This window comes from Salvia splendens, chromosome 22, assembly GCF_004379255.2.
Source record: "Salvia splendens isolate huo1 chromosome 22, SspV2, whole genome shotgun sequence".
In the NCBI taxonomy this organism is placed as follows: Eukaryota; Viridiplantae; Streptophyta; class Magnoliopsida; order Lamiales; family Lamiaceae; genus Salvia; species Salvia splendens.
Window position 1 is genome coordinate 22,711,329 of NC_056053.1, and position 19,447 is coordinate 22,730,775.

At 40.5% G+C, this 19,447-nt stretch overlaps 3 protein-coding genes across 5 annotated transcripts; all 3 read right to left on the minus strand.

Annotated features, from left to right (window-relative positions):
* Nucleotides 1-8,626: 8,626 nt before the first annotated feature.
* On the minus strand, nucleotides 8,627-11,713 carry LOC121785911 (NAC domain-containing protein 72-like). The gene is made up of 6 exons (XM_042184393.1): nucleotides 11,446-11,713; nucleotides 10,921-11,011; nucleotides 9,952-10,747; nucleotides 9,173-9,429; nucleotides 8,829-9,017; nucleotides 8,627-8,720 (listed from the first exon to the last, which is right to left on the minus strand). Exons 3-5 carry the CDS (start codon nucleotides 10,100-10,102, stop codon nucleotides 8,832-8,834), a joined length of 594 nt encoding a protein of 197 aa, XP_042040327.1. The 5' UTR covers nucleotides 10,103-10,747; nucleotides 10,921-11,011; nucleotides 11,446-11,713; the 3' UTR covers nucleotides 8,627-8,720; nucleotides 8,829-8,831.
* Nucleotides 10,604-11,674, minus strand: LOC121786937 (NAC domain-containing protein 2-like). The gene is made up of 3 exons (XM_042185530.1): nucleotides 11,446-11,674; nucleotides 10,921-11,048; nucleotides 10,604-10,747 (listed from the first exon to the last, which is right to left on the minus strand). The coding sequence occupies exons 1-3, from the start codon at nucleotides 11,672-11,674 to the stop codon at nucleotides 10,604-10,606; spliced, it is 501 nt and encodes a 166-aa protein (XP_042041464.1).
* Nucleotides 11,714-12,459: 746 nt separating the features above from the next.
* Nucleotides 12,460-18,490, minus strand: LOC121785907 (heterogeneous nuclear ribonucleoprotein Q-like). 3 transcript variants are annotated; one of them, XM_042184389.1, is made up of 12 exons: nucleotides 17,882-18,014; nucleotides 17,231-17,787; nucleotides 16,586-16,675; nucleotides 16,274-16,510; nucleotides 15,639-15,750; nucleotides 14,837-14,995; nucleotides 14,391-14,452; nucleotides 14,184-14,263; nucleotides 13,996-14,066; nucleotides 13,872-13,909; nucleotides 12,877-12,925; nucleotides 12,460-12,627 (listed from the first exon to the last, which is right to left on the minus strand). In XM_042184389.1, exons 2-12 carry the CDS (start codon nucleotides 17,726-17,728, stop codon nucleotides 12,623-12,625), a joined length of 1,401 nt encoding a protein of 466 aa, XP_042040323.1. In that variant the 5' UTR covers nucleotides 17,729-17,787; nucleotides 17,882-18,014; the 3' UTR covers nucleotides 12,460-12,622. The 3 variants fall into 3 exon arrangements, 2 of the variants coding, with proteins under 2 accessions (XP_042040323.1, XP_042040321.1); XM_042184387.1 differs by having other exon boundaries at nucleotides 17,231-18,490; XR_006047086.1 differs by lacking the exon at nucleotides 12,460-12,627 and having other exon boundaries at nucleotides 12,909-12,925; nucleotides 14,138-14,263; nucleotides 17,231-18,490.
* Between the last annotated feature and the right edge of the window lie 957 nt (nucleotides 18,491-19,447).

Below are 19,447 nucleotides of genomic sequence, written 5' to 3' on the forward strand. Positions count from 1 at the left end.
TACAGCTTACAACACAGACTTGCTATATGATTATTTCTCTAGAGAGATTCTAACCCTTTTCTATCAGATCTAAGTTCTATTTATACATTGAACTAAGATCGTGGCTTACATCATCACTCTAGGTCGTGGAGGTCGTGTAGGTCACGGCCTAAGATCGTGGCCTGAGTTGACGCCACGTGGTAGTGGGTGTATTGGAAGTTGTGGAAATCCTGCATGGGTCCACTAACTCCTTGTTCGGTCGAATACTGAGACCGAACTGCTTTGGTTGCCGATCTGAGAGTAGAGCTTGATGCCGACCTGAGAGCAGAGCTTGATTGGTTGGCTTTTACCGAGCTGTAGGCTGAGGCCGAACTCTTTGGTAATGCCGAACTCCTCCGAACTCTTTGGTAATGCCGAACTCATACTCTTCCTTGGGCTTTGGGCTGATGGGCCGTCACTGCTGTTGGGCTTGTTTAGTCCGTACCCCATCACTACCCCCCCCGAAAGACGAAGTGAATCACTTCGGCGAAGCGAGTCACTTCGGCATTCTGGATAAAGGTACGGGGGAGGCTGACGTCAGGGGACGTGCCGTGCACGTGACTGCATTAAATGCGACAGTAAAATCCGGCCGTTGAATCCTGAAAAGGTGGGATTCGAAACGGTGTGACGATTTTGAAATCTTCGCCGAATCTGATAAATACCTCCCTTCTTCATCGTTTGAACACCTTTGCGACTGCTTCTTCTGCACTCTATCTCCTTTGCGAAAAAGATTTTCTTCCGCTTTCAAAAAATTTCCTCAGATTTTGCAAAGAGTAAGGACCATGTCTGCTTCTTCTTCGTCTGAGTCTGGTAGCGGTGGTGAAGGGGGTAAGGGGTCTTCTAGCCGGAAAGAATCCGGGGAGAAGACCGTAGAGTATTTTCACAGTATCTTGAGTAAGGATACTGTGATATCCCTTCACGAAAAATACTCTTTTCCTGGGGGGAAGGTTGCGATTCCCGACGACCTTTATAGGGCGGACTCGCCGCCGGAAGGTTACGCCACCGTCTACGAAGCCAGCTTAGAATGCGAGCTTCGTTTCCCCCTTCCCCTTGCCTTTGTAGAGTTGCTAGATTTTTTTCAACTCCCTTTAGGTCAGGTGACTCCGAACTCTTGGAGGCACTTATCGGCTTTTGCTGCCGAACTGCGTAGGCTAGATAAGGATCTGTCTCTGAGGGCAATCCTTAATTTTTTCCAGTTTAAAAGGAAGGGATCTTGGTTTTACTTGGTCCCTTTACAGCCTTTTAGGGCCTTTTGTAAAACCAAATGGCCGAAATGGCAAAATCGCTTCTTTTTTTATAATAGGACTGCGGCTCCTAGTTTTCCCTGGAGAGGGCCGAAGTCCGTTATCCGTCATCCTCGGCCTGAACCGTTGGACGAGCTCGATGGCGAGCTCAACAAGATTCCCATAGTTAGGAAACAATACACGGAGTCTGAGCTCGTCAAGGGCGACGTCGTGTTCGACATCTCGTCTTCGGACGAAGAGGCCGAGGGTGAGGATTTCTCTTTATCTTTATGCTCTACTGCTTTAACGAAGAAAACTAACCTTGCTTTCTTGCTTTTTGGCAGTGTACATGCTGAACAAGGCTACCCGAAAATTTTCGGAGTCCAAGGAGCCGGAGAGAGAGAAGGCTACCAGCTCGGCGCCTGATGCCGAGAAGAATCCGAAGAGGCAAAAGACCTCTTCGGGTCCAAAGAAGCCGGAGTCGACTTCGGCAAGTAGGAAGGGGAAGACCCAGAAGCCCCCGAGAGCGCCAGAGAAAGACGTGGTCTTGGCGCCTCCTTCGGAGCATATCTGTGAGCCATTTTTATGGCCCACGGACTTCGCCGAGGTGAATTGTCTTCTTGATTCTTTGGCTTGGCTTCTGTCCTGTATTTTTGGTGCCCTCTGTTGACTTTTTTCCTTATCCATTTTCAGAGGAACGATATGCTCTCCAAGCTCGTCGCAGTCGAACTCTCCAAAGCGTCCAACGACTATGCTGAGATGCAGAGGAAATTGGCGGCTGCTTGTCACCGGGCCGAGCAGGCTGAGGCAAACTTTGAGAAAGCCCGAGCTGCTAGGATTTCGGCCCAGGATGAAGCTCAGTTTGCCAAAAACCAGCTCGTCATCCAGCGAGAGCAGACGAAACGGAGTGATGCGGCCGCCGTGGTTGCCCAAGGAGAGGGTCTCCGTGTTTACACGGAGAAACTCTTTTTGAGCAGCCAGTTCTCGGCCTTTGTCGGTAGTCTGGTAAGGCTAATTGCCGATAAGGGCGAGCAGGGGGCCGACGTCGTGCTGCCTCTGTACAGCCGAGAGATAGCAGCTCGGCTTCAGAATCTGCCGCTCCTTGAGGAGCTCGCTTCATCCTCGGTCCTGCTTTCTGCAGACCGAGTCCGGAGTTGTCGAGCTGATCGGGACGAGAACCTGGAGGCTATCTTTGCCTCCGTGGGACCCGTTTCACCCGCTTCGACTTACAACGGAGAGGGTGAGGCCGAGCCGCTGGAGCTGGAGGCCGGCGATAAGCAGGCCGATCAGGAGGCGCAGCAGATCGGCTACGGTGGCGCCGAACAGGCTGGGGAGAGCAAGGAGGCAGAGGCTGAAGCTGAAGCAGATAAGGAGAAGGAAGCTGAACCTCACCGAGAAGGCGGAGACGAGGCTAGCGAAGTATGATTTCGTCTCCCTTCTCTTAGTTTAGTTTCTTCCTTATGTAAAATGGCCTTGAAGCCCTCCTTGTATAGAAAAAATTTTTTCTTAGAATGAAAAAATTCTTCTTTCTGCTCTTGTGTCTTCGTTTAGCCTTTCGTATTCTCTTACTCCTGTTGTGGTTTACTACCTGCTCGGTAAGCTGAAATGCCGAACTGACGTAGCTGCTTTGTACCCAAGGAGATGGAGATACTTCACTGGAAACGGCTGTACTCTTCGGCTTTAGACGAAGCTGAGAAAAGAGCTATAGCCGATCAGACGAAGAATGACGAGCTTCTGGCTCGTTTAGTGAAGCTGGAGGCCGATAATAAGGACTTAGAGTCCGATAAGAATGATCTGGAGGCCGAGCTGAACACGACCATTGCTGAGAGGACTGCGTACGAGGATTACATCCGTGTGCGCGGGGGAATGACCATATCAGATGTTCAGAGTCGAGTTGACGAACTGTGGGAGGAATATAATGTACTCCGGAGGAACAATGCGCTGGAGAGCTCGGCTTGCCAACAAGTCGTGACATCATTGCGGCGCTGGGCTTCTCGGTACAACATTGTTCTTTCTCGGCGCCCCTCCATAGAAAGATTCCTTCGGCATATCGTGCCAACAGATGCTCGCACTCCAGATCAAACCTTTGATTCACTTGCTCAAAACCGTACTCCAAGTCAGCAACGAACTCTGGAACAGCCGGAAACGTCAAGACGAGAACAGGCTGAAGTTCGTAGAGGAGCTGTGATTATGAGTGAGCAAGATCAACAAATGCTTCGTGAAGAGACTCTTCGCCGCCGAGGTGCTAGGGCTTCCCGGGCTCAGAGAAGAGGTGGCAGGTCGATTAGAGCATCTCGTCGACCTGCTTATTCTGCAGCTGCCTGGAACGCCCGAACTCAGCTTCACGAGGATTTTGTGAATAGATGGCTCAACTTTAGCAACCCTGGACAGTAGAATAGTCCTTTGTAATAGCGTAACGCCATCTTGTAGGGTAGCGGAGTTGTGTGCCGAACAAGATTTGAAAATGAAATTTTGTTTTCGCTTCTAACACTGTATTTACAGCTTAGCGAAAAAATTTCATCGTACTTGTCCTCGGTCTTATGAAGTAAACTTCTTGGACCGGACTTGGTCCTTGATCTGATGAAATAAACATCTTTGACCGGACTCGTCTTTGGTCTGATGAAATAAACATCTTTGACCGGACTCGTCTTTGGTCTGATGAAATAAACATCTTTGACCGGACTCGTCTTTGGTCTGATGAAATAAACATCTTTGACCGGACTCGTCTTTGGTCTGATGAAATAAACATCTTTGACCGGACTCGTCTTGTGTTCTAATTTGGCGATTTTTGTCGCCGGGATCGAACTTTCCCTTGTCCTAATTCGGCGAGTTTTATCGCGTGGATCGGACTTTCCCAGTTAACCGAAGTGGTCTTATGCAGTAAACCTCTTTGACTAGACATGGTCGTCCTCGGTCTTATGAGGTAAACTTCTTTGACCGAACTTGGTCCTTGATCTGATGAAATAAACATCTTTGACCGGACTCGTCTTTGGTCTGATGAAATAAACATCTTTGACCGGACTCGTCTTTGGTCTGATGAAATAAACATCTTTGACCGGACTCGTCTTTGGTCTGATGAAATAAACATCTTTGACCGGACTCGTCTTTGGTCTGATGAAATAAACATCTTTGACCGGACTCGTCTTGTGTTCTAATTTGGCGATTTTTGTCGCCGGGATCGAACTTTCCCTTGTCCTAATTCGGCGAGTTTTATCGCGTGGATCGGACTTTCCCAGTTAACCGAAGTGGTCTTATGCAGTAAACCTCTTTGACTAGACATGGTCGTCCTCGGTCTTATGAGGTAAACTTCTTTGACCGAACTTGGTCGTCCTAATTCGGCGAGTTTTATCGCGTGGATCGGACTTTCCCAGTTAACCGAAGTGGTCTTATGCAGTAAACCTCTTTGACTAGACATGGTCGTCCTCGGTCTTATGAGGTAAACTGCTTTGACCGAACTTGGTCGTCCTAATTCGGCGAGTTTTATCGCGTGGATTGGACTTTCCCTTGTCCTAATTCAGGCAAGTTTTATCGCGAGAATCGGACTTTTGTTGCAGTTCGTTTCAGACGAAGTGCTTGATTCTTAAGCAGAATTGTGGTCTTGTATCCTCTTTAGAAGCTTTGACACACAATCGTGGGCTTGTTGCAGCTCGTTTCAGACGAACTGCTTGTTTAAGCTGAATTGTGGTCTTGTATCCTCTTTAGAAGCTTTGACGCACAATCGTTGGCTTGTATGTTCTAAAAAGGGGATCAGCCTTTGAAGAACGAGATACCTCAGTTTTATTTGTAAGAGACGACACTCACATAGACACAACGCACGTAGAGACAAGAACAAGTAAAAAACAAAGAAAACACATAAGACTGACTGACCGGACTGTCTCTTACAAATGGAACTTTTTGAGGTTGGAAACGTACCATGTTCGGGGTACTTGTGCTCCTGACGCGTGAGTCAATTTGTAAGACCCTTTGCCGAGGACTTCTGACACCCGATATGGACCTTCCTATGTGGGCTCGAGTTCGCCCAGCTTTTCTGCTCGGCTTACTTCGTTGTTTCTCAAGACGAGATCTCCCACTTGAAATTGCAGCTTCTTCACCCTTTGGTTGTAATACCGGGCTACTTGCTCCTTGTACTTGGCTGCTTTTAGGCAGGCCAATTCTCTTCTTTCTTCGGCAAGATCTAGTTCGGCTCTCAGTCCATCACCATTCATTTCTGAGGAGAAATTGAGTTCGGGGACTGGATATGCCGATCTCAACCGAATCACGGCTTCAGTGCCGTACACCATCGAGTTCGGCTCCGGTGTGACTTCGGTCATTTCGCCGGCCTCTGATTCCGGCTGCTGTGATTGCTATGCTGGATGGTGCCGAACTGATTGCTCGGCACTTTTAAGCGCAATCTGCGAACACACTTGCTCTTTTTCGATCACCTCGGATGACCGCTATCTCTCCTTTAGTGGAGAAGGTGTTCGGCGAGGATGCCTCTGATCGCTATGACCGGGCTTCTTTTTGTCTTCTCTGGATGAGCTGTCTAAAGACCGTTTTCGACGGTCTGCCTCATCGGCACGAGAAAACTTGTCCGCAATGTCCCACATCTCTTGAGCTGTTTGCGGACCGCACTCCACGAGCTTTCTGTAGAGAGCTCCGGGCAGGATTCCATTTTGGAATGCCGAAATGACAAGTAGATCATTGAGATTATCTACTTGTAGGCATTCCTTGTGGAATCTCGTCATAAAATCGCTGATCTTTTCGTCGCGACCTTGACGTATAGAAAGCAGCTGAGCCGAAGTGATCCGGGCTTCCGCTTTCTGAAAGAACCTCCTGTGGAAAGCATCCATTAGATCTCGGTAGGATCTAATGCTGCCTTGGGGGAGGCTATCGAACCACCTTCTTGCGTTCCCGATAAGCAGCTCGGGAAACAGCTTGCACATGTGGACCTCGTTGAGACCCTGGTTCGCCATGTTATATTGATAGCGTCCCAAGAAATCATGAGGATCCACGAGTCCGTCATAGGTTATCGACGGAGTTCGGTAGTTCTGTGGTAGGGAAGTTCGGGTAATATCGTCCGAGAACGGAGTCCTCAATGCTCCGTACATGGCGAACCCGACATTTCTTCGGTATGGAGGAGATGGAGTTCTCCTGTGATTCCGGTACCGAGGATTCTTTCTTCTGGAAGACATGATACTACTGCGGTAGTGACTGTCTCGTATGGAGGGAGAGGGAGAATCCGCCGTTTTCGCTTCCGGCTGCTTTTGGCTTCTCTGCAGGAAGGTTAAGAATTCCTCCTGCTTTTCAGCCAAAAACAGCTTGACAGCCTCGTTCAAATCGGGCTGCTGGGAAGACTCGGTGTGACGGCTTTTGGAGCGGCTTGTTCCTCCGCCATGAGAACTGGTGGTGGATTTATCCCTAGGCTGTTTTCCAGACCTATGGGATGGATTGGCTTCCTCCTGGTTCTCACGGGCAGGAATACGGGTACTCTGCGATCTGGTATGCATTTTTTGGGTTGAAAAAATGGTCAAAAATTCGCTTTATCACAAATTTGGTTCTCTGCTTCCCACAGACGGCGCCAGTGATGAATCGGCGAATTTTCGATGATGATGAATGCTCGTAAAAATAAATTACGACACAGAGAATTTTACGTGGTTCGATTTACTGAGGTAAATCTACGTCCACGGGGAGAAACGGGGGCAGGTTTGTATTGCTTGATCTGCGAATTACAGCTTACAACACAGACTTGCTATATGATTATTTCTCTAGAGAGATTCTAACCCTTTTCTATCAGATCTAAGTTCTATTTATACATTGAACTAAGATCGTGGCTTACATCATCACTCTAGGTCGTGGAGGTCGTGTAGGTCACGGCCTAAGATCGTGGCCTGAGTTGACGCCACGTGGTAGTGGGTGTATTGGAAGTTGTGGAAATCCTGCATGGGTCCACTAACTCCTTGTTCGGTCGAATACTGAGACCGAACTGCTTTGGTTGCCGATCTGAGAGTAGAGCTTGATGCCGACCTGAGAGCAGAGCTTGATTGGTTGGCTTTTACCGAGCTGTAGGCTGAGGCCGAACTCTTTGGTAATGCCGAACTCCTCCGAACTCTTTGGTAATGCCGAACTCATACTCTTCCTTGGGCTTTGGGCTGATGGGCCGTCACTGCTGTTGGGCTTGTTTAGTCCGTACCCCATCACAACACCACTCGCTTTATCGCCGTCGCCGGCGCAATTGACATGCGAAAGTGGCGGCGCAGTGAGGCTCGGTTTTGGGGGTGATTTGTCGAACTTGAATACAGTACTTTGCAACTCAGCTCCTCTTAGAGAGAGAGAGCTCTGCACAGTTTGAAGTTAGTTAGGCTTTTCCCGCCTTTTCTATTAAAATTCACTCAATTCTGCCTTATTTTTATGCACCCGCTTCACATAATTCGATATTCGAACGATGAATCAGCTTGCCAGATTCTTAGAGCATTCACAATTGGGTCGATCAATCTGCCTTACGCGATCCGCGGTTTGATCGGCCCTATTGCAGCCTTACCACCGATGAAACTGTCGATCTCCACGATTTGTAGTATTTTTTTCCCCTCACTTTTTACACTCTAAATACAAACATTTTCACTCTTTAAATTTGATCACGTATGCGTTGAAACTTATTTATACTTTTTTTAGTTTGTTTTTCGTTGTATTTTTTCGATATTTCAATATCATAAAAAAAATTGAAAATGGTGGTGAAATAAGGATGGGAGGATGTTCTTAAATTTATGTTATTTTGCAATTTTATTTTATTTGAGAACACAAAAATATAAAAATGAAAATGGTGGTGAAATAAGGATGGACGGATTTATATGGAAAAATTTATGGGCGCTATTGCATTTGCTTGGGCTGGAAGATAATGTGCTGACGTGACAAGGGAAATAAAATGAGCGAGTTTATAGGGCGAATTCATGGACGTTATTGTGAATGCTCTTAGGAGAATCAATACAAAATACCAACTTTACTTAAACTATAATCTACCTAAAATTGTTCTCTTTTGTCCATGATTAATTGATAGTATGAGACTAATTTTAATAGGAGACATTTTTTTGTTCTTAAACTTTTTCAAGATATCAATTTAGATCCATAACATATAAGATATCAATGAAAATAAAACTATTTGCAGGAGGAAGTTGCATACAATTCAATACATTATACTACCACTGTAATAAAATTTTAGAAAACAAAAATGGAAATTAAAAACTATTGGTAGAAAGTGGTAGTAGTAGTAGTATACAAGTACATTATACTATTGTGACTGGAGTTTTTGTCCACACAGCACTAATCTCTGATTATTAGAATTATGATCCTAATTTTAATGTGAGTTTTAAGGGTTCTGTGAAACACCTCAATCAATCTTTACAAACAAAAAATGAAAAGCAAATAGTATGTCATTATGAGCAAGAATTAGCACTACAACAATTGAAAGCCTTTCACTACACAACTGATTCACTGCTTGTCCTTCACCTGCAATCACAACCAAAACATGCACATTCAAGATTCAAGTAGAGACTAATAATAAGAGATTGTGATGAGTTTCCATCTCAATGACTGTTCTGATAAAGAAACATTAACCCTTCATGTTTCATCAATTTTGTACTTCTTCATTAGCTCAACCTCAGCGTAGGTCGGGTTGTTGTTCGCCTCTCCATCATGGTTTCTTTTTCTTGAACTCCTGCTTTCGTTCACTGCATCACGAATCAAACTAGAGCTGCCGCCTTGCCTGGTTGTCTTATACATCTTACACCCAACCCAATCACCCATCTGCTTGCACAACACAACACAACAATGTGGATCAATAGATGTTAGTACATCAGATTTTAACATCTTCACAATTCTAGCCTTCACAACAACTCTGACAATCCCCATTTGAATGAACAACTGCCTCAAGACGATAACCACAAAAGATAAATTCTTACCCTTGCGCGGTTTTCTGGCACTGTGAATTCTTGCATCAACCAATCAGTCTGAACAGAATCTCGATATGTCCCTGTGGAGTAGACGAACAGCCTGCGCAGCCCAATTCTCTCTCCGTTATGCGTGATACGTTTGAGAGCACCAATAACCTTCCAATATCCATCCCCTGCTGTCCTGTCCACCTGATGGCCGCGTCTATGCTTTCTCCTTCTCTGTGTGAAGTAATACCACACTCTGTCTCCACTTGCTCTATGCATTTCTGCACCAAACATAGCAACACAAAACTATACTTACTAAACCTAAGAAACGACTATAAACTCTACTGAAAAATTATTAGAGGATTGGTTTCATTACCACTTTGCATCAATGCCATATTTCAGCTATAAATTCTTTGTAGTTGAGATCTTTTACCAAACTCAGCTATAAAAGAACAAACAAACAACTACACTGATTCACAAGAAACGCATAATCTTGGTTGATTACAATCAATACAACTAGGAAAAGTTAAATAAAACAGTCATTGCTGCATAAAATTAATGAAATACTCCGTATTGTTTAAAAACTGTCGCATGATCATATCCATATCTACTTTTTTTCAAAATATACATTGATAATAGTATAATGAATACATGAAAGTCCGTTAAACAAGTTCTAATTTCATGAAATTACTCGATTTCGATTAGAACAAAAAACAGAAAATTGAATCACGAAAAGCAATAATCAACCAATCTGAAGAAAGAGACGAAATGAGCAAGAAATAAAAATAAAAATAGAAATTTACGAGAAATATTATCTGGAGTGGAAGCATAGAATTGAACTGTATTGATCATGTCGGTGTGAAACGCCTCATTGTTGATTTTCCTCATCAGATACTCAAGAATTATCTCTTCATCCGCCGGTTTAAATTCGCGAACCGGAGCTAAGTCGCCCATGGATCCAACACCACTAGCTTTATCGCCGTCGCCGCCGCAATTGGCATGTGAAAGTGGTGGCGCAGTGAGGCTGGGTTTTGGGGGTGATTTTTCAGAGAGAGAGAGCTCTGCTCAAATAAACACACTTTCTACAGTTTGAGTTAGTTTGGCCTTTCCCGCCTTTTCTATTAGTAAAATTTATTCAATTTAGTTTAACTAATCCCACCAAAAGAGTTACACCTGAGTCTCACTAAAACAACAAAACAAATCTTTTAAGACTCAAAATTTTGCATAAAAGTTGTACTATACAATCCACCAAAATTGAATCATAGTATTAAAAATAAACTGATCCAACCTCAAATCCCTTATCAAACAACTGTACAGCTTAGTGTATATGATACTAGGAAATAAAGACAATGTGACTGTTTTACCTAAAACTTATCTGAATAAGTTCCCATCTCATTGAGTTATTTTGATAAACAAACACAATCAACTTTGAAATTCTTCCATAGCTTAAAACATTCAAAATTTGGGTGTTGAGCTATCGTCGACTGGTCGTATCGCCTCAGTGTAGGCCGGGTTGTTGTTCGCCTCTCCATCATGGTTTCTTTTTCTTGATATCCGGATTTCGTTCCTATACATCTTACACACAACCCAATCTTTCATCTGCTTGCACAACACAACAATGTGGATCAATACATGTCTACATCAGATTTTAACATCTTAACAATGGATCGTTCGTGTCTTCCCAACAACAACGACAATCTCCATTTGATATGAACACGACAAACAACGACCGCCTCAAGCAAAAATCTATAACCACAAAAGAAAATACTGACCCTCGCGCGATTCTCTGGTGCTGTGAATTCTCGCATCATCCAATCAGTCCTGACAGAATCTCGACGTTTCCCTGTGAAGTAGACGAACTGCCTGCACGACCCAATAACTTTTCTACTATGCATGATATCTTTAGGAGCAGAAATTGAACAAATAAAAAAAACTAGTACTAACTAATTAGTGCAGTTTCGGAAACAGAGATCCCTAGAAACAGATTCACAACAAGCACATAATCTTCGTTGATTACAATTTAAAGTTAAGTAAAACAGTCATTGCTAATTTGTTTAAAAACTATCGCATAATCATATTCATATATACATTTCTACTTTTGTTCAAGATATACTTTGATGATAGTAGTAATAATAATTTCAAGATAATTTAGATCTGAAATTACTCAAATATACAAGATTTCGATACGAACAAATTGTTGAAAATCGAATCATGAAAAGCAACAATCACTCAGTCTGAAGAAAGAGGCGAAATGAGCGAGAAATAATACATATAAAAAGAAGAAAATAGAAATTTACCAGAAAGATAATCTGGAGTGAAAGCATAGAAGTGAACTGGACTGATCATGTCGGTATGAAACGCCTCATTGTTGATCTTCTTCATCAGATACTCACGGATTATCTCCGCATCCGTCGGGTTAAATTCGCCCATGATTCCGACACCACTTGCTTTATCGCCGGCGGCAGCGCAATTGACATGTGAATTGTGGCGGCGGAGTGAGGGTGGGTGGTGGTGATAGGCCTGCATCTACGTGGTTTTAGAGAGAGAGAAATTGATATGTGAATTCAGCTGCTCTTAGAAATGTGTGTGAGAGAGAGAGAGATGACAATCGTCTCTTATTTCAGCAGTTGGAGAGTTAGTTAGGCTTTCCCGCCTTCTTTATTTAAAAATTCGATCTATTTGAGTATTATCAATTTTAAAAATTTGTCATCAATTTATAACTGTATCTCACATTCAACTTTTACAAAAATGATTTATATCTATTTGCCATAATTTTGCGTCGGAACAAATCGGTTCGCTGCATTCTTAGATGAATTAACACGAAAAAGCCCAATTTGCATGATAAAAACCCAATTTATACGAAATCTAGAGACTAAAACAAAATTATAGTAACTTTTTAAAAAATAATTGAAATAATAATATTATTTTTATGGGTTACTTGAATCTACCCAACTGAAGCTTAACCTAAAATTATCAAGTTCCTAACAGGTAAATTCAATAAGATATAATTCAGTAAGGCTTAACCAAAATTCATTAATTTTATACGTGTTAGTATTGAACTTTCGTATCATATCAAAAATTGTCAACCCTAAGAAGTTTCATGGAAACCAATCAAATTTTCTATTTGTTAACTAAAAATATAGTTTCAGTAGATTTTCCTTGATTTTGTGAAAATAAACATTTATTTTGATAGTGCTAACTTGTTTAATCATCTTTTGACTCAAATAATACTTTTTTGTATCAATCTGTCTTTTTTTAAATTAAATGTCCATACTAATAAAACTTAACGGCCTAAGAAAATTGGAGGGAACTTTCTGTTATGAATTTCAAATTGAATATCATACTCAATTTAATTTCAAAACAGCAAAAACAAATATACTTAACATCAAACTGGAGCAGCTATCATCAGTCATAAAATTTTACATTTGAATATACATCAGTTCCCCAATCAAGCCCAGCTCCAGTGATGAATTCTCAACCTGAACAAAGAAAAATACACTTTATGAGCAAAAATGAGCAGCAGCTAATCTCAAATCACCAAATAGATCAAACCAGATAAGAAAATGAAAGCCAAAAAATCAAGATTACTGTATTAAATTCAAGTATACATGAATGAAAATAATAGGCTACATGATAATGGGAACAAATGTCATGAGCTAATTTGCATTGATCAAAAGGAAAACACTGATAATATGCAAGAGGTGGAGCCAACATAAACATCGACTCACATCTGCGATAAGGATTAGTATGTTCGTAGTAAGAAGCTCGATCTCTGGCCTGCAAAAAGAGAAGAAATCAGGATGTATCCCAACATCTCAACGCATCAGTTCACTGCCAATAATGAGGTTCAGATAATGCTAAAGCCATGCCAGCAATCTGTAAATATCCAAAACAGACGACGCAAAATTCCTCCTTTTTTTCAAAAAACTAATCATTTTGAATGAACCTCGCCAAGCTCCCCCGGTCAAGTACTTTTCTCAGGGAATATCAGCTTCGGCTCAATAAAAGCATTGTGGAGAATATGTTTTTATCATCAATGACTGTTGCAACCCAACAATACTTCCTAAACCTAATCATAAAACCCACTGTCTATTTTTCTATACATTTACTATTTGTAATATTTAACTTCAATAAGCTTGAATTTTATTAATAGGAATTCATAATTTTTTAGTATGCTACTACAAAAAATAAATAAATAAATTGTGCTAAAAATTGAACAATAATTAACAAACTAATATTGAAATGGAATTGGGTACGGCACACCACATACAACATAAATTTAGAAAATGGAAATCCACACAACACACAATAACTAATATCATCAGAAATTGACACAAGGACTAATATTGAAATCCTTGGTTCCCATTAATCCATAATTTATCGCAATACCTCTGATGCTATCACTTCTATTTTTTCCGTCAAATTTTGAAGTAACTTATAACAAATACGATACTTCCTTGTTCTCGTTAAGGATATTTTGAAAGTAAAACTTTTTTAACAATCATCTTACTTCAAACAGTATCATTTATTTTTGTTTTTTAAAGATATTACTCTATATTCATTAATAATGTTACTACTATATTACTAAACAGAAGAAAAAGGAAAGAAATCGGGCTTGGAAAGCCTCTCTTGGTATCAGTTTGTGTCCCTTAGCACCACCAAGCACGAGAGACTCGATATGGGAAAACTGTAACAAAGTGGGATAAGAGAATGGCTAGAGTACCTGAAAATATCTAGGATAACCTCTCCCATTGATTGATTCTGAGAGACAAGATAACAAATACTGTTAATTTAAGGGGAGTACGTACAAGTTAAGACATAAGAATACAAATCAAAGATTCACTGACCAGATGGGAACCCTGGTCCTGACTGATGATGATAAGGGGACCGTAATAGACCAACGCCATGAGATAATGAGCTGGAATCAGAGAATAAGAGTAGGTATCAATGGACTAACAAACAATTATCTCAAAAAGAAAAACATCCAACATTTGATATGTAGCATGGAGGACTTCTGCCTCAGCATCTAGAAGACCTTGGGCCAGAAATTCGATACAAGCTTTCTGCATGCACTTGTGACAATCCTTGGTGCTCCACAGAGAGAGGATCATGGCCCTGAATACAATAACTGAACAGTAAGCTTTGCTGTCTGGATGAACAGCAATAAGTCTATCAAATGGAAAAGAAAAAAGAACATATGGACAAATAGGAGAGTGTATACTGAAGACTTATAATAACTTACCATTTGTGAAAATGGCCGCTTGCTCCCAGGTAAGAGGAAACAATGGTCTGACATAACTGCACCTGTACAGAAATATCATAGACGTATTGAATGCAACAGAATTGTTTCTCCAGGCAAGGATTTTACAAAATTTTAACATGTAAATTCTGCTAGCGAAGTACAGTCAACATGATTCAGATGATATGTATGTCCTGAACCTACTTGAACAACTTACTTGAGGACCATCCTATTCATGTCAGACCCTAGTGGTTAGGTAAAAAATAAATGTAGATTCACGGAGAGTATCAATCAAAGTAACTTTGGTGGAAAAAAACAAAAAGGATGTAAAATATTGACTTCAAAGAGAAACAAAGAAATAGAACTTTCAAGACAATTGATCTCACAACACAAGAATCCTAATTCCCTACAAATGATCAATGGGGAAAAAACATGCAAAACTTGTGTACCTGAACCTGAATGGGGAGGATTATTCTGAGTTGATGCTTGCTGCCTCAATAATTGTACAAGTTCTTCAGTAGTAGAAGTTCTGTTAACAACCTTTACATGATCATAACCACTGCTGGCAGCTTTGCCCTTGTTTCTAAGTGTATGCGGCTTTTTGGATGCTGGAAACCGAAATTCACAAAAGCAGATTTAAGAAATACACATCAGAAGTATCTATTACACAAAGTAATATTTTCTGTTTATCTTACAAAGCAACAAACAGTTACAACTTTGAACCTTTACACATCGATGAGAGTGATGATTTCAAGTGCATTCTAATCCAAACAATCACTAATGTATTTGCTTATATGGATAAAATCCATCAATAAATGGATTTTCCAATCCAAACAACTACTACTGTATTCCCTAAAATGAATGGATTAAATCCATCATCAAATTTTCAATCCAAATAACCTAAAAGATCTAAACACATCTTCTGATAAAGTCTAAATTGTTTTGGTAGAATGTTCAACCATTACTTAGCGTAGCCGAACTCTAATTTCTTTGTAAGTGGATTATTTATAAATATATGCTTAACTTATAAGCCCGTACTGCGGTCAAGAATATACAACGCGAAAGTGAAATCCAAAATTCTAAGATGCTGCCATCAAAGGCACTCATGAAAGCAACCGAATTTCCTCCCTGCGATTTTTTTATACACATCAATCTTAACCAGGTAGCATCTAAATTCTTAAACTTTTAGAGTCAATTAGTTTTCAGCAATTAATACAATCCATCAAGAATAAAAAGGATTCTAGTACTTACTCCGTGATGCATTCTCTTTTGCTTCAAGGTGTTGCACGCTAGTCAGATTGGAGGTTTGTGACATTTGCTTCCACTTTGGAATTGTTTTTGCAAGGGATGCAGTCATCTTAACCTATCATAATAAATATTTGAAATAAATTCCCAAAAATAAGTAGTCTACGTTTTGGGTGTGTTTGCTTTGAGGCACAAGGAAAATTAGGGATAAGAAAATTCTCTCCGTTTAAATCCCTCCTTTCTTTTCCATCTTTATCCATAAAAAAGGATTTAGCCATTTCTTATTCCTCCTTTTCACCCCGGCAAGGGATAATATTATCATAAGATTGTTGTGATAATGATGAATAAGAAAGGGTGAAATTCTTTCTTATAGATAAGGATGGAAAATAAATGAGAGTTTTAAAAGGGAGAGAATTTTCATATCCCTAATTTTCCTTATACTAAAAAAAAATGCACCCTTCGAGTCTAGACTACGACAGGACCATCCAGAGAATAGGGAACCTTGGAGCAGTCATCTCCTAATCTTCTCTCTAATGACAGCCTCTATGCATGTCAGAGCATCATCACAGGTTGTATATTTAATGAAAGAAATATCTTTTCTTCAAAAATGAAGGAAGTTCTTTTGCAAGGGCAACACTGACCTGTGAATTTTTTTCTTCGGGTGGATCATTTATGGGTTGTGCCCATGAAACATTTACATTCTGGTTTTTCCCAAAAGCATCTTTCTCTTGCAGTTTCTTAAAAGCAATTTGAGCATATTTACTTGTTTGAAGCTCAACATAGGCAAAACCACGATTTCTCTCTTTGTTAGTTGGATGAGCCTTAATAGTGACTGTATCTATTTTCTCAACGCCAGCTTTCTCTAGCAACTCAACCAACTGCAGAAAGAGTACCCTTTAGTTACATCATAGATATTAATGATGTTGAACAAGACAAAGCATAAAAAAGCTCACATCTCCACTCTTCCAATTTCTGTCTATATTACCAATAAATATTGTATCACTTCCCTGGACTGGAGCTGTATTGCAGAGCTTCCCACATATCTAAAGTTGAGTAACAAAAATACAAGAAATTAGAACAGCAATAGCTCATATCAGGGCAAAAAGGAATAATTTCGTAGGAGGCAGAAAATAAAGCATGACAAAGGAATAGCTGCAAGGACAAAGTAGCAACATGTGCAGATGATCATATAATTACATTAAAAGAAGGAATATATGACCATTTATAGGCAGATAAGGGTATAAGTACAATATACAGACAGAGATATATGATTATAAAAATACCACTGTCATACTAAAAGAATGAGCCATGCTTTGTAGTTCAAGGTTCTTTAGAGGACATCATAAGTCTTGCCTCATTAGCTTCTATACACGTAAAGAAAACTTAAACCAATACCAAAAGAATGAGCCATGCTTTGTAGTTCAAGGCTCTTTAGATGACAACATAAGTCTTGCCTCATTAGCTTCTATACACGTAAAGCAAATTTAACCCAACAACTAGCAAGTCACCATTATAAAATGGACATCTGTACTGTATATACGCCAACATTCTAGGCTACATACAATGCAATATGTAACCAGAACCAGAATACAAGTTACCTCAACTTCAGCGTATTTTGCTAATGCCTTTTTAGCATCAGCAGCTGTAGCAAACTGCACAAAGGCAAAGCCTCTATTCTTCCCTGATGTAGGGTTCACCACTATCCTTACTTCCACAACTGATCCAACAGCTTCAAACACTTCCCTAATGTCTTCCTCCTTCGTAGCCTTGCTCAGACCACCAAGGAAAATCTCTGTTTTCCGCTTCTTCCTCCGCTCCGCAGCTTCCAAGTCCTCATCACTCTCCACTTCACCACTGCAACTTTCAGCTTCAATATTCCGTCTTCCATTTTCCTTCGCATCCAAAATCCCACATTCTTCTCCTATAGGACGTTCACTTTGACCCGTGGGAAGCTCCATATCCGTTGTTTTAATACCAGTACTCTGATTCTCCACAATACATGCTCTCAATTCATTCTCTGTCATAGTATCCTTTCTCTCACTAATTGTCCCAAGGCTAAATTTGGCCTTATCAGTTTCTAAATCACAAGAAGACATTGTCAAATTGTTTCTCTCTGCTTCACCTACAGCTTCATTACCTTTTATATCATCTGTATCTACACAATTCACAGGGTTCAAGCTTTTAGACCCATCAACAACGTTAGAATTTTCAATCACGTCACTAGCAAGACCCGCAACATTGCTTCTTACCTCACTCAAATTGCTGCCCTCTTCCGTACGATTAATCAAAACCCTCTTTGGCACCCTCTTCATTATCACCCTTTTAACTATCACAGTCTTTTTCACTATCTTCTTCTTAACATTCCTATTTCCCGCCACTACACCTACCGCGCTCTCGTTCCCCAGCTTTGGCTTTTCTCCTCCAGCACAAGATGAATCGACGCCGTTCCTGCTTCCGTCTCCACCCCCAGCAACATCAACAGCTTCTGCGCCGATTTTCCCGGTCTCACAATGCTGAATACTGGAGTTGTCGAGATCAAAACGATTTCCGGATTCCTCATAACTGGCGCCGTCAGCTCTGCCAATACCAGGCTCCATAGACACCAATTTTGGTGGGGAGGGAAGTGTAGAATAAATTAGGGATTGAGTCTGAGGGGTGTGAATGGTGTTAGACGCGTTCGCGGAGGATTGTGAGCAAGTGCGAATGGCCGTGGAGTTGGATTGATTGCGATAATCAGATTAAATTGGGGCGTGAAGCGGCGGTTCACGGTGGCGGAGGGTGGCGTTGAGCGGTGGCTCAGCCTTTTAATCGTTAGTTGTTTTGTTGTAATCGGGATTCGATTTTAGAGAAGTAAAGTGCATAAATAAAGTTTAGCGTTTTGAGACTATCCATATTTATATAGTCGTTTTAATTGTTTTATATTTCATTTTATTAAAACTTTGAATTATTGATTATATCCACACGTCGTCCACTCCCAAATTCAAATGTTTTTTCATGGGAAGAGTAAAAAAACATATTTGTGTTTATACACCGTGGGCTCCTGGTATTGTTATTCTCTCTTACATAAAGTTTGAAACTCCAATCCTAAGGGTCTCCACCTCCCGATCTGACAGTATTATGATTCTCTAACTAAGAAAACAAGCACAATGCTATATAAGTTCATTGATTTATAAAATATCAATTTTATTTAAGGTTGTGACAGAATATAATTAGGTATAGTTTGATGTGATAGATAGTTCATCCAGCTCCTACAAAATGTATCGTATTTTCTTATTTAGACTTTCTCAATAAATATCTCATTTTATTTTTACTATTTTTGATCATACACTCTACTAACTTATTATCACTCACGTTTTATTATAAAACTAATACTCCATATAAAAGTAGGAGCTACATTTCACTAACTTTTTCTACCCCACTTTTATTATGCATGTGAAATATGGTTGGAGACGCAAGTTATTAGTTACTTTTGGATTGGTATCCAAAAGAAAGAGAATCGAATCCCATTCTTTTTTGGTTTGATAGGGTTAGCTACGCTTGTTGCTTTGTGCTTGAATATTCCTTAGAAAATAAAGTTTCTTATCTTTCTAAGCATTTGCAAACACTTTATGTTAAACATATAAACACATTACCTTGAATATGTCAATACAATTTGATATTGACATTATACACATACTATGTTAACATATTATGACAATTATATTGATATTAATGCTTGTCGAAAACACCAAAATTAATATAAAAAAATATTCAAAATTTGACATCAGAACATATGCAATTAAGATCTCGTTATGAAGTCACCTTTAATTTGATAT

Coding starts and splice junctions, on each gene's coding strand:
- LOC121786937 (XM_042185530.1), bottom strand. CDS start 11,674: ATGCAGGCCTATCACCACCACCCACCCTCACTCCGCCGCCACAATTCA. Junction 11,049..11,445: donor CACTCCAGATTATCTTTCTG/GTAAATTTCTAT, acceptor CTGCTCCTAAAG/ATATCATGCATAGTAGAAAA. Junction 10,748..10,920: donor CACCAGAGAATCGCGCGAGG/GTCAGTATTTTC, acceptor TTGTGCAAGCAG/ATGAAAGATTGGGTTGTGTG.
- LOC121785907 (XM_042184387.1), bottom strand. CDS start 18,229: ATGGAGCCTGGTATTGGCAGAGCTGACGGCGCCAGTTATGAGGAATCC. Junction 14,264..14,390: donor AGCGGCCATTTTCACAAATG/GTAAGTTATTAT, acceptor TATTGTATTCAG/GGCCATGATCCTCTCTCTGT. Junction 14,067..14,183: donor TATCGAATTTCTGGCCCAAG/GTCTTCTAGATG, acceptor CTCTGATTCCAG/CTCATTATCTCATGGCGTTG.
- LOC121785911 (XM_042184393.1), bottom strand. CDS start 10,102: ATGGGCGACTTAGCTCCGGTTCGCGAATTTAAACCGGCGGATGAAGAG. Junction 9,430..9,951: donor CACTCCAGATAATATTTCTC/GTAAATTTCTAT, acceptor TGTTTGGTGCAG/AAATGCATAGAGCAAGTGGA. Junction 9,018..9,172: donor TGCCAGAAAACCGCGCAAGG/GTAAGAATTTAT, acceptor TTGTGCAAGCAG/ATGGGTGATTGGGTTGGGTG.